General features: G+C 39.8%; 1 protein-coding gene across 7 annotated transcripts; it reads left to right on the forward strand.

Annotated features, from left to right (window-relative positions):
• Nucleotides 1-11,369: 11,369 nt before the first annotated feature.
• On the forward strand, nt 11,370-14,784 carry LOC105426959 (uncharacterized). 7 transcript variants are annotated; one of them, XM_089075001.1, is made up of 5 exons: nt 11,372-12,024; nt 12,121-12,144; nt 12,232-12,522; nt 14,256-14,329; nt 14,401-14,784. In XM_089075001.1, exons 1-4 carry the CDS (start codon nt 11,994-11,996, stop codon nt 14,321-14,323), a joined length of 414 nt encoding a protein of 137 aa, XP_088931127.1. In that variant the 5' UTR covers nt 11,372-11,993; the 3' UTR covers nt 14,324-14,329; nt 14,401-14,784. The 7 variants fall into 7 exon arrangements, with proteins under 7 accessions (XP_088931129.1, XP_088931127.1, XP_088931128.1 ...); XM_089075002.1 differs by having other exon boundaries at nt 14,297-14,329; XM_089075003.1 differs by lacking the exons at nt 14,256-14,329; nt 14,401-14,784 and adding an exon at nt 13,805-13,884 and having other exon boundaries at nt 11,370-12,024.
• Nucleotides 14,785-18,071: the final 3,287 nt, after the last annotated feature.

An 18,071-nucleotide genomic window follows, 5' to 3' on the forward strand; every position in this document is an offset into this window, starting at 1 on the left:
GAAACCGCGGGTGCGGTGCGACGTGCCAGCGAACTGGGATCGAAGAGACGACCGTGATAAAATGAGGGATGGTAGCATCGAAACGCACGATCAAAGGAAAACTTGTAAATTTAGCCGCGAAATTAGCTTGACACTAATTTCACAAAGGGGAGGGAAGTATGGGCAAGGCTAAGAAGCCAGCCAGAAAAGATTGGCCTAAAGAGGCGGAGTAGTTCCGGGGAAGAAGGGGGGGGGAGGGAATAGGATAAGGCGACCTCGCGTGATACTTCATACCGACTTCGCGTGTCGAAGTCTGATTTGCTTTGTTGAATCAAGTGTACATGAGAGAGATACGCCTCACAAAAGGCGAGGAGAACGAGATAGTATACGATCCCTTCTCCCTCCCATCATTTTCATCGGCAATTAGACCGCAATGGAACTCGTCCGACTTATCAGTCTCTCTTTCTTTTTTCACCGTTCCGCGGGAGATATTTTAAACCGACGTTCGACGTGTATTAGTTGTATTTTTATTTAACTCACTCGTCACTTGCCGAATCCGTCCGCTTTTGATCAAACGGATTATTGTATGTCATTAATTATCTACATCGGAACGAAAGCGAACTCCGAAAATCCGACGCGTCACGATAAGAATTTCACGCAGATATTCCAGGATTGTTAGAAGTGTATCTATGATACACTTCTAACAAGAAGTGTATATCACAATTGTTTGAACATTTTCAGTATTAATGCAGATTCAATACGACAGATAATTTTATAGGTAATGCCTAAAACTCGATTTTATGTTTCAATGACTTGTTTATTAACATCGTAAAATTGCTATCTAATGAAGAAGATGTTTCTCGCACGGCAGGTTTAATCTTAATGACTAATATACTCGGAGAACTATATACTCGGAGGTACAATTTTGGCCGATGAGTCTCGCGGTCGATAAATAAAGATTTATCGAGCAATAATCGACCGCGATAGATTCAGAAATTATCTCACACTGTGGCTTGTTCAATAAAGCTTGAATGGAAATAATGGTATGGGAAACATAAACTATATTATTTTTTGTAATCTAATCTACAACTGTAGAAGTGACGATTTATCTTCGGCTCTCATGGCCATTTTTATCTTCGCGAATAACAGATGAATAACAGATGAATTGAAATGCCTTTCGATCTTACTTCATCTACGTGTAGCAAAACAATTGTTGTCGTGTAATAATAACACAATTTTTAGTCCAGATTATATCTGCCGGTTGCCACAGGGAAGATAGACATCACTTTCGCATAAATCAGCCCGCGGAACGCCGAGTCCGCGTGGCAATTAATTATAGAAGTGCCATGCAACCGTCATATCTGGGTTGCCGGTTCAGGGCCGGTTCGGCCTCATGGACGTGCGGTTTTGATATCTCTCAACATTTCGTCAGACAGTGAATGTGTGTTTACGTATATGTGCATCCGCGCGTACATGCGCGAGTGTCTCTCTGTGTGCTTGTACCGTGGCAAGTGGCATCTACATGGATTCCCTTTCGCATTACGCCCGGCATTACTGTTCATCGTACCGGAAACAGTATAGTCTGGCCAGCTCTATACTGCACGGATCCCGCATCCTTTCTCTCTTTCTCTCTCTCTCTCTCTCTCTCTCTCTCTCTCTCTCTCTCTCTCTCTCTCTCTCTCTCTCTCTCTCTCCTTCCTCTCTCGCTCTCCCGGCAGATAAGTGGAAAGCTAGTACGCGACGTAGGTCGAAGTTTTGGTAGATTTACGGAATCTCAAATACGTACCGGCGTAAGCGGATCTAGCTCTCTCTGGTCAAACGGGTAAAGGTCGACCTTGTCGCGGATGGGTAGTCAGCTTTTGCGGCTCGAGACGGGGACGTTGATGGTTCTTCTCTATTGCACAGGAGGAAAATACGAACGATGGACGAAGAGGATGGAAGTGGATCCTACATTCACCGCAGACGACTGATGAACCACCTAGTGGATGTGCGCGAGTGCACCGCTTCGAAGAGTCAGAGAGCAAAGTTTCACTAACATACATTCTCGCGTCTATTCGCCTAATCTCTATCTCTGTTGCTCTGCCTCCTCTTTTATCTACGCTTTCCGATGGTCCCTCGATCGTCTTCGTCGTACGTTTTATCCCTTAATGCTTTTAACGTTGGACCTCAACGTAGTTAGCATGTAATGATCCAAATAATAGACCGTGCACAGAGATTTGTCAGTGTCCGAGCAGTTCCGAGACGTGCCGTAACGCGTTTGCGCCTACATTTTTCGTGTGACCTACTAGCACAAAATTTCTTCCATTAAGGAGGGACAAAATTATTTGACACTCGACAATTGCGCGCAAACAATTATCCTTTGTATTTTAATTGCGTTTCAAGCTGGCTGTTTAATGGCTCATTAATCTATCGCTTTATACAAATTTGTACATTTTGAAAAGAATGAAATTAATACGATTAACAAATTAGAAATAAATTTTATTTTTAATTTTAATTTTAATAGATCGGACAATAAAATTCAATTATTGTGGAAAGCATCGCGATTTATTCTTTTCTTATTAATATATTATTAATATTTCATTAATTCTTTCTAGAATGTAAAATCTTGAAAGAGGAAAAAAATAAAAAAATATAAAAGTTTCTTTTTGCAGTTGCACAATAAAAATAAAACATGGTATAATATGGTTAAAATTCAATATTATCATATGGACATACACAAATTGTTTACATTTCTTAATTTTTAATTAATTAAAATTAAGAAAATTTTTACAAATGTAAAACTGGCCAAATTCTTCCATTTGATACATTCTTGGGATAAGATTAATGAATATGAATATGCATAGAGTATAATGATTATGAATACATACTAATATGTAATTTTAATATCGCAATAATATCCACTTTGCACTAATCATACAATGTAGCAACATGAAAAAAATTGTATCGCTACGTAACTAGCGTTAAAAAAGGTAACACGATTATAAATCTCTCTGATATCGCACCTCTTTGAATATCGTCGCTAATCTCAATTAACTGTCGCAAAAAAATAAGGACAAACATAGTTTCCCGTAAGCGGTATAACGAACTAGCAGTCGATTAATCATAGATTCGGCACGGTTCTCGTCTCCGTTCTCCATTAATCTTTGATATCGTGGACAAAAAATGGGACACACGATCGCCACGTTGGTACCACCGGTAATACTCGCAAATAACACCGCGCGAAAATAAGCGTTTCGTTTATCCGCGAACGAACGCGGCATACAGAATTAGTATTCAAAACTCCGATAATATCGAGCTTAACGAGACTTCTATATCAGGAAGCGGGATATTGATTTTACAAAGTCTCCGGGACAAACCAAGCCGGCGGCACACGAGACTCGCCCATTCATCGACGAATTAGCGTCGATAAACTTTTCTGAACCTCCGAGCCGAACTCGGATCGACCCCCCTCCTCTCTCTCTCTCTCTCTCTCTCTCTCTCTCTCTCTCTCTTCTCTCTCTCTCTCTCTCTCTCTCTCTCTCTCTCTCTCTCTCTCTCTCTCTCTCTCACTCTCTCTTCTCTCTCTCTCTCCTCTACTCTCTCTCTCTCTCTCTCTCTCTCTCTCTCCTCTCCTCTCACTCTCTCTCCTCTCTCTCTCTCTCTCTCTCTCTCTCTCTCTCTCTCTCTCTCCTCTCTCTCTCTCTCTCTCTCTCTACTCTCTCTCTCTCTCTCTCTCTCTCTCTCTCTTCTCTCTCTCTTCTCTCTCTCTCTCTCTCTCTCTCTCTCTCTCTCTCTCTCTCTCCTCTCTCTCTCTCTCTCTCTCTCTCTCTCCCCCCTCTCTCCCTCCCTCCCTCCCTCCCTCCCTCCCTCCCTCCCTCCCTCCCTCCCTCCCTCCCTCCCTCTCCCTCCCCCTCCCTCCCACCCTCTCCCTCCCTCCCACCCTCTCCCTCCCTTCCTCCCTCCCTCCCTCCTCCCTCCCTCCCTCCCTCTCTCCCTTTCTCCCTCCCTCCCTCCCTTCCTCTCCCTCCCTCCTTCCCTCCCTCTTCCTCTCCATCTCCCTCCCTCCATCACCCCTCCTCCCTCTCCCTCCCCTCCCCCCACCCCCTCCTCATCCTCCTTCCCCTCTCACCCCCCCTCCCTTCCTCTCTCTCTATCTCTGTCTCCCCCCCCTCGTCCTCTGTCTCTCTCCCCCCTCCCTCTCTCTGTCTCTCTCTCTCCCCCTTCTCCCCTTTCTTTCTCTCTATTTTCTTTCTCTTTCTGTATCCCTTTTTCAAATATACATGATCGCTTAAGTAGATGAAACGAATTGTAAATAACCGTCGGTGCGATGGCGAGCATTCCGTCCGAACATAATTACGCGGCTTTGTGATCCGCGTAGATCCGCGGTAATCGTGGATTTTTGCGCGACGCATAAAAGAGATTTGAGAACTCGTTCGGGCGAAGGCGCTCGTGAAGAGAAAAGGTTCGATTGCAGAAAGAACTTCGGGATGGTTCTACGCGAGTTTTTACGTAATGCGATGAGCGAACGAGTGTGTGTTGCGGCAACTTCGAGGAAACACTGGAGTCCGCTTTGATGCTCTTTGAAGAGTTCAAATCGCTACTCTGTAAGACCGGGGGAGTGAGTTAAGGAGTGCTTGGGCGCATTGTAAATGCAAATTTTCCTAAAAAACTACAACGATCAATGGATGTACTTATCCTCTTTCGGGATACTGCTGGTCCTCGTGATAACTTTGGAATGCTATCGTCATCTGTTCGAAACCCATTTAGATACGCGATATCGTACGTAACGCAATAATATCTTATTCTAATGATATCTTCGTTGGAAATGAGAATTTATATTTGTCAAAAAAGAAAAAAAAAGACGAAGAGGACCGAGTCACCTCCAGAGGATGGTTTTCTACGTCACATTAATTCTTACATAGTATAGAATACGCGTCCCAGCAGAGAGCTTCATATCCCTCATAATCAGTACCACACGCCAAAGTTATGGCAGCTCCGCGCCGTACGCACATAATTTATTCGAGCATTCTCGTTTTAGATGTACTCTATAAACACCGTTTAACGTCACTGCATTTTTCTCTCTGTCGTGCCCTATAATAAAGTTAATAAGTTAAGTCGCGGCGATGTATGAATATTCCCTGATAAGGTTCAAATCGATCCTCCGCAAATAAACGTCCGAGAATAATTTAAAGCAGTCATACATTATTATCCATACTACTTCATTTCTGAAATAAATTTTTCGATACAAACTTTCGGCCGCGTGATTATTTGACTGTGCAATAACGCTCGAGTCTTAATGTTTTCTTCTTCTATGTGTTCTATTTATGTATCATAAGCAGCAAGTTCTTTCAAAAATTCATAATCATATGTGTCAGGAATATTTTTAACGGGAATATCATAAGATATCGTTATTCCTCAATCTGCGTTCTTTATAAAAATGTATAGTGATAAAATATTCTCGCAAGTGTTCTTATACATATAAGAATAAGTTAGTATCCATAAATTTAGCGCTACTCGCTGGATTAACTCGTTATCCGCGATGTGATAGACGTTACCTTATATTTACGGAAATGATCTTACATATCCGGTAGAGAAACGTCGAGTTCGCAAGATTCACCGGTCGTGAATACACGGCGGTGCGCGCAGGATTCTACTTATCAATCTAGGATTAGTCTGCACCCTTGCACACAGGTTATCTCGAGGTAATGCTCTCGTAATGAACGTTACTCATCAGCATGCAGCGGTATTATCCTGGTAGGAATATCGCGGGCCATTAATATCTGCTTCCCGATACGCGGATTATACGAGTTAACTATTAAAACGTGTTTGCATAACGGCGTGGTGTGCGTGTAAACGTGAAGCACGCGATAAACAGAACACTTTCTTTTTTCGCATTAATGAAAAATGCACGATGTAGGGAGACATTATTGTTTTAACGGATTACATAACGCCGCGTGACGACGAGTACCGAGTCGAGGTATCGGGATCGATGACGACAACGACAACGACGACACAGCTGTTGCTTTGCGCGTCGTCGTCATCGATTTTCTCTTTCGATGATTTCCATTCTGTCGACGAGCTATCGGGATCGACCCTTGATCTCCGATCAACGCGCGTTCTTCCCACATGTCACATTTATAAATACTACATTCAAAGCATCGACCCCTATTACTAACGCGCGAGAGCGACTTATGAATGAAGTCAAGGGTGGGCTCCCGCGTCACGTACGTTAAATTATTTCGCTCGTGTGAATTTTTACATCGTAGCCGTAATCACGAACCGGTCGCATACGCGTGGGATTCGTGAGCAGCCTGGGCAGATGCTATTATTATCATAAAGGCAACCTACGAAAAGCAAAATTCTTTGAATGGCGACCTTTGTGCTATTATTACTTTTTATTCTCTCTTTTTATAAGGTTCCCACTGGAGAATACTCCATTTGATTTGTGATTGCTTAATTTAACTCTGAGATCCGTAGAGCTAGGATCATCTCGTTATGATTGTTCGAGTCCACGTTTGAAGGTCCAATTGAGCTTAAATTTTCAATAGTACTACTGTCAGAGTTTCGACGCGGAGATAGGAAACGCGTGTCCACACAATTGATTGATTAATCAATTCATTCAGTTGCAGATGAGAAATCGAACGTAAGATTTAATAACGAAAACGTATAGATTTTACTTTATTGTGTGTATAGATTTATACATTGTACGTTTATACAGAAAGCCCAACGTTTTTATTCGTTTAATTTATTTTGATTAATCAGAATTGGAAAAATCAATTTGACAAAACTATAGTGACTTTATCATCTGGCACGTCTCATTCGCATTCAATCTGTTAACGAACTTTTCCTTTCAAATGTAACTCGACGCATCTCGCACACATAAATTTATAGACACATACCACATTAATCGGTGTGAATGGAGGAGGAAGGCGACGCCCACCTTCACATACACACACTCATATACGCGCGATCGACTTTCATTCACGTATCTACCATGCGAAATATCTCCTGCGAAGTCTTACCCTAGCGTAATCACAAATGTGCATAGATAGTAGACGTCGCACGCACATATATGTATATAGAAGGGTGTGTGTTTATAGAAGCGTTCGATGACTAGCCATCCACGTGCAACTATTATATTGAGTGACCGACTATTATTAGTATGCAACTCGCCATAGGGGATAGAATAGCAAGAGCATAGACAGCTCCAGTTTAAGTAGGATGCGCGTTTCCGCACACGCTAGACGTTGCCGACGTCCAACCGATTGCACAGGATCACGCATTTTGCTCGCAACTCGCTTTTTAGAGCTGCGATTAATAATAACTCTTCCGACGCCGTCCCGTGTCCGACGACACGTTAAACTGTCAATCGCTCCCTCTTTTTCTTTCTCCAGTTCGTCTCCCCCGTTTGGCGTGACACACACATACACACACACACACACACACACACACACACACACACAATTTTATTTCGCGCTTCACCAGAAATAAAATTTATCGCGATCGATTTCTACTAATCTCTCCAATTCAGCGGAAATTCGCTCGGCTGTGCGCACTTCAGTGTGTAACATCGCGGAAAGTTATAGCTCTTATCTCTTATCGAAGTATGATGTATGGCTGACCATATGTTGTGTATGCGTGTTTACAATATAGTTTAATCATATAATTCCACCGTGACACCGCGAACGCGCCACGCGCAGCAAAGCCGAAGAGAAACTGACACAAAAACTAATATTACATTGCTACCACCATCGTTTCATCTTTTAACATCATTTTCTCATTTCGTTATTTAATTGCGCAGCTCACATATTTGCGCGCAGCCGCTTACATGTAGATAGAAAATTGAAATTCTAAGCTGTAGAAATTTGTTATAGATCTTCGTATATGACTCTTCTCTGCAAGCAAACACGTGAAAATTCTGAGTGAGAGACATCCGCGTGCAGACCGGCCTTCGAAATGACATATTTTACAGGAAAATTTCAGATACTTTATGCACGTTTAAACGCGTACAAACGCGCTTTTCGCAGAAATCGCGGTGTGTATTCGCATGAGAGCGCGACATATTGGTTCTGATTGAACTGCGACTCGGTTCAACTGCTTTGCACCGCGCTGGACAAGCACGAGGCAGATGAAAACGTGAATACAACAAAATGAAGGGAGAATCTAGCTGGCAGTGCGGATTGGATGACAAAAATAACAGCCAGGGCTTTTACCTTTGACATATGTAGTGGTAAATACGCTCGTTGGACACGCACACATGTGTAAATCCATGCCCTCTCAAAAAAGGATTTCTAATAATGAGACGAAAACTATTCTTGATGCATTTAATCTTATCGTTATCTCATGCAATATAAAATTAAAACCATTTTAAGATTAAAGTAATAATTTCTATTTGTCTGCCTCGAATTAAATATAATTGACAGTTTGTCTTGAATTAAAAATAATACATACAAATTTAAGCTTGTTTATTCTTGCGTATAGAATAAATCATCGCCCGATACTAGTGCCAGTATTTGGTGTAAGATTATGCTACTATTTATTGTAGTATTAAGATCATTTTAGTCTAGATTTAAGAATATTCCAATTAAGATTAAAATATTCTGTTCTTTATAATAAATATGATTGTCCCTATATCGATCCTATTTTATGCTAATTTGAAGAGTAACAGCATTAGATCCAGAAATCTTTTCTGTGGGTGTGCGCGCGATGGACTGTCTCACAATGAAGATGTAATTTCACTTAACGCTCAATTTAATAAGTTACGGCGATTGAAAAATGATAATAACATCGATAAAGAAAAGAGACATTATTAAACTCGCAGTTTTCAAAATCGATGCTGTAGAAAAAAGAGGAAACCTCGCGCGAAAAATTTAATTCAACATTCTCGACATACTTTTTTTTATGCGGAATCATCGTCCGCGCCCTACCAGTTATGGGACGTCATGTAGATCGAGTTTGAAATATCCTGAATATCTGAATTTGCTTTGCGCTCCATATTTTTTTCCGTAATAGGAGATGGTACACGATAACGCAATTAAAGGAACAGCGCGCGGATAAAACAATAAAAGATCTCCGTATGGCGCGCACAGAGGGACAGAACAATATTTTACAAGCAGACAATATTTTACAACGAATACTCGATGAACAACCGGTATTCGCGATTGCGACATAAAAAATCGGCTGGGCGATTTTGAGGTTCGGAATGGACTATAAGCGCGATTGCGGAGCTGTAATCAAGTCCGGATGGGTCGCACTGATTGACAATTTTCCGCGGTCCCCTACTCCGGATCAACCCTCCGCGGATCATCCCTACGTTGTTCATCACTTCTGCAGTACAAATTCGTGAATATTGATTCTAAATCAGCTTCTAAATCGGTAGTCATGATAATTTACACGGGATGGTTGGTAAATATACGTTTTTTACAAGAGGAAAGAAAAACATAATTTTATTTTTAATTAAATTATATCATTGCAGGTTGAAATTAGCATACAAATAAATTTTTTCTTTCTCGTTTTCGATGAAGGAATGGACAATGGCCATTAATTGATGAGTTGCTTTTGCGATAAAAAGTATCGGCTGTCGCATTCGTATGCTGAAAAATTGGGGTATCGATGTGAATAATTACCAATTAGCGAGATAGGTCGCTCACATCGACAGGCGGCTTGGTAAATGGATCTGGTCTGGACGCGTCTTTGATAGAGTCAAGAGCCGATTGCGAGAAAGAGAAAGAGAGAGAGAAGGGGGAGAGAGAGAGAGAGAGAGAGAGAAAGAGAGGGTGCGCAAGAAAAAGACATGCTAATTCGTAAATTGGAATATTTTCCAGTATTCGCGCGAACAATGACTTTGCTTTCCATTTGTTTGATCTTTTGTATTCCGGAGTTTCAAGTGTGATGAGTGAGAAAAAGCATGTCACTTATGATTTTTTTAATATAATAAATTTTAATATATATAGAAAGAAAGGGAAAATATGTAATAATACATCTTTATTAACCAATTACTTTCTGCATCATTCTTGATTAATCTTTAAGTGGACACTTATATGTCGCGTGACTGTAACATTTATCTCATTTTCTAACGTTCATTGTTTTACAAATTGACGACGACCTCGTTTCAACCTCTCGAACTTTGCCATCTTAAGTAAACGACGTGCGCATTCCGCCGACAATGGCGAGCAACAATGGGCGGTCGGATTAAAATGCAAATTAGTCCATAAGTCAGAACATTATATAATTGTTAGCTGTGTCGGCTGGCAGTTATTGTCATGGCAATAAACTTTCAAGATTTAAGGTGTCAGCGAGCGGTATACGCTTGTACTTAAAAGATTACATACGTACAGATCCCAGGTATTGTAAATGTTCCATCGGTCGCCTCTTTCGCAGATACTCTCAATCGGTTGAGTTGTATCTATTCTACAATCTGTGAAGAGCTTCAATCAATTAAAAATATATTGTAAACCAATTGTTGACCAAAAGTTACAAGAAAAGTATAATAGTATTTATATATCTTCAGCTCATGCTTATTTTTATTTTTAAATAAATGTGCGATCTGCTTTAATTTTACAGAGCGAATATTTAAAGATAGCTAAGTAATCGGCAAGAATGGTTTAAACGTATTTCGCAGAAATACACGTTGGAAACTTTAAAATTTATTATTCTTTCCTTTTTCGAGTGCCAAGAGAAAAAACCTTAGGGCCACCTGTCTCATTCGACTCGCGCGGGTCCATTACTCTGCGTATTACCACCCACGAGTAATTAACATAAAAGCGATAACGTGAGAGCGCTGCGAAATACGACGACAGCCGACGCTTTTATAAAAGAAATCATTTATATTTAAAAAAAAGCAAATAGATGCGTTTGAAGAAACTTGCGAGAAATTCTCGCTAATAACAGTCAAACGTTTCATTTTTCATATAAGCCTTATTTGAATATATTTCTCGAAATACTAAAGTAATATATTAATTTCTTAATATAACTTGTTAAAAATACTTCTTTAATTGCACAGAAGTTTTTATCGCAACAAAGTATTATATTATTTTACATAATTGAGAAAATGTACTATTATTTTATTATATTTTGAGGTCTAATAGGACTAAATTTTTTATATTAACTATTTTTTTATTTCAATTAAATTGTTTCATTTTGTACCGTTATCCTTTTTATTTTATTTTTTCGATTCCTTTATACATTCTTTCATTTCATCAAAAATACTCTTGATTTTCTTTATTGTTAGAATATTCTTTGTAGAAATTTAATTATTTTTTGCAAAGATCTAATTATTTTTTATAAAAAATTAAAACATTTACATTTCGTTTACAAGAGTTTTTTTTATTTATAAATTTGAACAGTATGTTAGTCTTATTTTTTAATATTTATTCAAAACAACCTACAATCGCGTATATTTAGTCGTATTTTTTTGTTTTTTTGTGAAATGATAATTTTGTATTAATATTATTTTACATAACTAAAAAAACATATATACAATTAAAGTAATGTAATTCTGTAATCAATTATGTGATTGAATACGTTATGTTGATGTTAAAATACGCGGAAATAATCAATAATAATGCTTTCACATCGTTACAGTAATTCCAATATATCTATACTAAATTACTTTCCGACGAGATCAAAGGTCAATGTTCAGACCGATGTTCCCGATATATTGGCAGTTATGTGCTCGCTATTTATAGTTCCCGAGTTAATCGTTACGACTATAATCGTTACGATATTTGCATATGTCAAGAGATGCGCTCTTGCTTAACATGTCATTAATTATGCAGTAACAGTAAGACTGCTATGTAATTGTTTTTAGAGTTTTCACGAAAAAAATAAGTACACTTTTCATTCAAAATTATATACGATGATGTTGATATTATATGATATGATTTCATATAGAACAAAGTTTTCTATTACAGCACTGTAATAACAAATAGATGTCAGTGTAGTACAGTGTTTAATGAGCTTCAGTTTCGATTACACTTTGCAACTCAACAGACTTCGTATATTACGCATTATCTCATTTCTCTTAGATATCAAACATGCGACCGCTATACATCATTTTTGCATTGCGTATGTATATGTAAATAAAAGCTTATTTTAAAGTAAAACCGTAAATTAAATATTTTGTCAATTTTTTAACACACACATACACTCTCACGTACGAAGTGCTCTCAGCTATAATTATTGCATGTACATAAGAATAATTGAATGGCAATTTTCATGACGTTCCCGTAAGAGGCAACTCGTGATGCTGTAATAATTACTGCATGTGCGCAGTGCCTATTTTCGTGATGGGTGTCGAGGATACAGCGTGCAATTGCGAGCACTGTGACGAGGAAAGAGTGATCGGTTTGGAAGAGGAGATGACTACTACTACTACTTCCATGTATAAAGAGGACGACGATAATGATGGTAATCGGACAATTTGCGCTAGAAGTCGTGATTTTAACGATCGCACGTTTCCAAGCGTCTGTTACATGCTATGTTACAATCGTTGTACGAGATATCGAATGATGGCCGTTCAAGAGAATGACGTGAAGAAGTACATCATGATTGCATATAGACCGAGTGAGTATTTGTGTAACGAGAAATTATACTCTTTTAAAGTCTTTTCGTCTGTATATTTTATCTGAACATTTTGATAACTTTAATCTAGTTTTATATATCCAAAAAAATGGCTAAGCTGTCATATGCAAGTGAAGCGGACTAAACTGAGTCGAAAAGTCTTGTACTATTTTGCGATTTTTACAATAATTAACGAGTTATTAATTTATGAAAATAGTCAAATTGCAAGTGCACGGTGAGATAGGACTGCCCAGTAAGACACGCGTTTGCCATCGCTAGGCATACATGAAGTACGCTAGGCGCACGTAACGTATGTAGATGAAAACCGCTTGTGATCAACAACTCCACGCGTGCCTAGCGACAGTGAACGCGTTCTTATTGGTTCTATCTCACTGCGCGCTTGCAATTTGATTATTTTCATAAATTAATAACTCGTTAACTGCAAATTGCAAAAATTGCAAAATAGTACAGGACTTTTCGACTCACAATCAGTTTAGTTCGCTCCACTTGCATATGGCTTGGCCCCCAATTTTTTTGGAATACCCTGTATACACACACACACACACACACACACACACACACACACACACACACACACACACACACATTTTGTGTGTGCGTGTGTGTGTGCGTGCGTGCGTGCGTGCGTGCGTGTGTGCGTGCGTGCGTGCGTGCGTGCGTGCGTGCGTGCGTGCGTGCGTGCGTGCGTGCGTGCGTGCGTGCGTGCGTGCGTGCGTGCGTGCGTGCGTGCGTGCGTGCGTGCGTGCGTGCGTGCGTGCGTGCGTGCGTGCGTGCGTGCGTGCGTGCGTGCGTGCGTGCGTGCGTGCGTGCGTGCATGCGTGCGTGTGCGTGTGCGTGTGTGTGTGCGTGTGTGTGTGTGTGTGTGTGTGTGTGTGTGTGTGTGTGTGTGTGTGTGTGCGCGCGTGTGCGTGTGTATGTGTGATACAGGATGTCCGGCATCGGTCGTATTACCTCTCGTGTGTAGATAGAGCTGGTAAAACTGAATAAAAAATTCTTCTATTATTTTGCAATTTTCACGATAATTATCGAGTTATTAATTATTAAAAATCATCGTATTAGCCCGGCCCACCGGCAAGCGCGCGGTAAGATACTCTTGCCGATCATCACTTCAAGCGGCTCGTGCGTAGCTATTGCCGTTTGAAATAAACAATTCCTCACGCGCCTATCAATGATAATCGCCGGGCGGGAGAATCTTATCGCGCGCTTGCATTTGCCGGTGGGCCGGGTTAATACGATGATTTTTAACTTTTCGGTGACTTTTCAGTTCAGTTTTACCAGCTCTGCACACGAGAGGTGATGTTACCGATGCCGGACACCCTGTATGTATAACACCCCCCCCCCCACACACACACACACACATGTATATTACAGTATGTTTATTACAAATCTAACATCAAGATATTAAAAATTTTGAGAAATTATGACTAATAGTTAAAATTTTTACACAGATTTTTACAAATTAAGAGACGGAGCGTGTTAAGAAAGAAGATTATTGTTATAAGAGTTTCTATATTGTAAATAAAATGCTCGATAAATACTCGATATGTACGATAAAAAAGTTTAGATAGTTTAGAAAACTTATACAGTTTTGAACTGTTCATATTAATATATAAAAAAATGTATATTTAAAAGTTTTATCATTTAATTATTCTCAATGTTTGTTTTGAATATATCTCAAATGTAGAACATATGATTGTGAAATATATTTTTTCAAGTGTCTACTACAGAGCAAATGTTATGTTTCTCTATAATTAAGATACTACACATACACTCGACAACTTGAAATATGGTAAGAACACGATGAAAAGTATATTGAGAGTAGTGTAAAGGTTACAATGATAAAGAAAACGATATTTTCAGAGCGAAGCCCATTCCATTGCACTACGAGCTGACCTCTGCAATATTCCTGACATGGATGTCTAAGGCGTATAAATTTTTGGTAGCCGGAACTACATTCGCGTGCTGTCCCGATTTATGAAAATATTATTCTGCAATTTGTGATGGAGTCTATAATTTGAAATTAGAGCTATAATTTTGCATTTTTATTAACAATGTTTATACGTAGTACTATGACGTGTATGCATATCAGTATGTAGATTATTATTGGCAGGTGTTCTAATTTTTCAAGTGTCTTTTATACTATATCGCACATAACATTGTAGGTGAATTTTCGTGAATTTCAATAATTTATGTTTACGTTGGAGACCTCAAATATAACAAAAACAAAAAAAATTACAAAAAAAAGGAATTTTATTTGTTTAGAATATTTTATAAAATTAAGAATAACGAATTATTATATTCAATTGATGAGCGCTAAACATAGATTTGTCGATAAGCGATCAGGCGGACGATAAGTATACCATTATTATTGGAGACTGCGCTGTAAGAATTTAATTGCAGACCGACGAAGTATCGGTTCGATAGTTGTAAATTTATGGCATACTGCGGTTTCATTATTTCTACAGCATCTTTGCCATTTTCTCGATCTCACCACTGCCACCAGCCACGAATTATGTTAAGTGACGAACGCGATCCGAATCTCTATTAGCATTCTGATCTTTTTTTTTGTCGTGTCTGATGGGGTTGGCAATCGAGAAGTCGCCATAAAAGATCAAGCGTAGTGGAGCGCAAATAATACTCTCCAATTAAGAGAAGAATCATGTGAAGGCTTGAGGGAATGTATAGAGAGTGGTGTATTGGACGTTTCCGTATGTCGGACGCTCGACGAAATGTGCAGGAAGTTAACAGTCCAGCTTCGGGGTGGCTTCGGTGTTGGCTGATGTGAGGAAGCGAAGCAGAAGGAGCAAGAGAAGCAGGGGTGGAGGAGAAACGTGAGGTGGCCCGCGGGACGAAGGAAAGGAATTAACCAGATGCGGAGTCTTCTCGCAAATTGAGTTGCACGAAGCCGGAATTTAAACATTCAAATTAATCTATTTAGCAAGTCAAAGAGGCTAATGTGTGCGCGCCGGTTTCGCATGCCCCGCAGATCCTAATATTCAATCGATATTGCCTTGTATCTTGCCCATCGACCGCAGGCTAGCCACGATTTTTTTCTCGTTTATATCGATAGCTGTCCTCTTTATATCGATAGCTGTTCAATTCGCGGCCAGCAAATGGCGTCCCGCATCCCTCGCTCGTCACGAAAGCGGTTACATTGGAGAGCTCTTTTTATTCCTTTTTCTCTCTCTCTTTTTTTTTTTTTTTTTTATCAAAATGATACAATATTCGTGAGGGTGAATAAGAAGCGAAAGGCTCTAATATTTATTGCTTGGCTGTGCGCGAGCTGTGACTTTGTAATCGGCTCGTCGCGATGATGTTTTCAAACGTTCCAATTAATTCTTCCCTCGAAGCGGGCATTGTTTTGCGCGAGATAAACGCGAAAGATCGTCCGCATCCGACAATCCGGTACGCGATACGTGGTGCAAACCGCGCGCGTAAACAAAGGGTGTCGCGTAGGATGTTACGACGCACGTTGCTCGCATGACGTGCATGAAAAAAAATATCATTCGGAAATCGATTCAACATCGACGATTGGTTCCTTCGAGTATTTCCTATGTCAGAATTCTCGGTCAAGCTCGTTACGTTTACGTAGAGCAAAAATGTGCTCTTTTGAGAGTACAATTATAACTTTATACAAAGAAATTCTCGGGAGAGGGATATGTTATTTCTCCTGATAAAATATAATGTCATCTCTTCGTAAAACAACTGTCGACATATCGTCTCTCGTGCACGGTTCTCTTCTTCGTGTTTTTCTGACGTAGTTGGCTTTGAGTTCTGAAGTAAAGTTCGATAACGTTGCATTTCGCCACGTATTATCGAAAAGGCAGCTTACAGTTTCGTAGTTTCGTTCGTCGTTAGCGTGATCGATCGCACACGCGGTGAGCTTTCGTTTTTTGAAAAGATTTGATCAGCCACCGTGAAATTAGCCATTAGAATATCGCATATACGGACGATATACTGCAAAATCGCTAGTATCGTTACAATGGATTAGGAATTAATTGATTATCTTAATTGAATAATTAACATATCCATTTTTTTTAAAAACTGCATTAAATACTTTAAATTTATATAATAATATATATTATATATTATATATACATATTTATATTTATATATTTATAAATGTGTGTGTGTGTGTGTGTGTGTGTGTGTGTGTGTGTGTGTGTGTGTGTGTGTGTGTGTGTGTGTGTGTGTGTAATTAAAACTCACACATCTAATGCATTATAATCTTATAATTATTTTATACGCAATTTTACTATATAAAATATTTATCTCATGTATAATAAATTCTGATTTCTAAAAAGAAATACACAGGGAGAACGTATGAATTTTTCATAATTTATATTCTCTTTAGACACATCATATTTTGCATGAGGGCTACTCATGAGGTTCTCTTCTACTTGAGAAAGACATCAAAAGATCTTTCCGTCGTCGAATTAAACAGTCCAGTAAGTCGGACCATCTCAGCGTTTAGATCGACAAGAGAAGTCAGATAGCTCGATATATTTATGCTCGCGTCTCATACGTACATACATTTATGCACGACTACGTATACGTTGGGTCCTCAAAGGGGGTCGCCGTGATCGTTCCATAGAGAGCCAATAAAAGGTACGTAGGATGGAATCCAATAAAATCCTTACTCTCGAATCACACGGATGTCTGCTTCACCCGATTTCGAGTAGCAGCTACAAATTTTCCATAGGATGGCGTTCGTCGTCTTTGACAAATATAGAAAGAAACGCGAAGTTCACCGGGGAGCGAGAGGGAAAGAAGGCCGTGTCGAGAAAACACCATTATATACATCACATACAGAAGGATGAAGGATGGAAATATTCAAAGCTTTATTCGCCTTTAAATTATATCCACGTTCATTTGTAACGTTCAAAAATTATTCTTGCGTTTTGCGTTTTGCGTTGCGCAATTCTGACGGCAATATCCCGTGTCGCGTTCTCCGTCTTTTGTCTCGAATTGTGCGCTCGACTTATAACCACGTAGCACGTCATTACAGGCGTCTTCTAAAAAATGGCAGCCGCTTACGAAGCGGACGACCTAATTCGACTTGTAACGCGCTGTAACGCGCCATGCAACGATAGACGCAGTGGTAGAAGAGAATTTTACATACGCAATCGTCATCGTACCTCGTCGTCGTATTGTTTGGAAGGATTCGAGGGAACGCGGCCACCGCTCGACTTGGTTGGCTTCACTTATTCTTACTTACAGTACCTCGCACATTGCATTTCTACATCGCCCCCTTTAAGGGAGGTAACTGAACATTTGTCTGGCTTGCCCCGCGACTAACTACGAACCGCCACTACGAGCGAAATCTGCCGCGGCGAAATCGTTTCTGACTGATGCCGAATGATCACTCAACCACCCCCTTTTCTCTCGCCCCATTGTTCCGCTATCGTCACCTTAATACCGATAGTTCCTTCTTAAGACTTCGGTCCGATCTCATTTATCGCCTCTAGAATACGGACTACGTTTAAGTCCGGCAGTCAAAGAAAACGAGTGGTTTTTCTCTTTTTGTAAAA

Source organism: Pogonomyrmex barbatus, unplaced genomic scaffold (assembly GCF_055798465.1).
Source record: "Pogonomyrmex barbatus isolate J1 unplaced genomic scaffold, ASM5579846v1 scaffold18, whole genome shotgun sequence".
NCBI classification, from domain to species: domain Eukaryota; kingdom Metazoa; phylum Arthropoda; class Insecta; order Hymenoptera; family Formicidae; genus Pogonomyrmex; species Pogonomyrmex barbatus.

Bases quoted from the DNA above. Each gene is read 5' to 3' on its own strand.
- LOC105426959 (XM_089075001.1), top strand. From the start codon at position 11,994: ATGCGACCGCTATACATCATTTTTGCATTGC. The intron at 12,145-12,231 runs GTACATAAGAAT...GCATGTGCGCAG, and splicing joins CTCAGCTATAATTATTGCAT to TGCCTATTTTCGTGATGGGT. The intron at 12,523-14,255 runs GTGAGTATTTGT...TATTTTTTCAAG, and splicing joins CATGATTGCATATAGACCGA to TGTCTACTACAGAGCAAATG.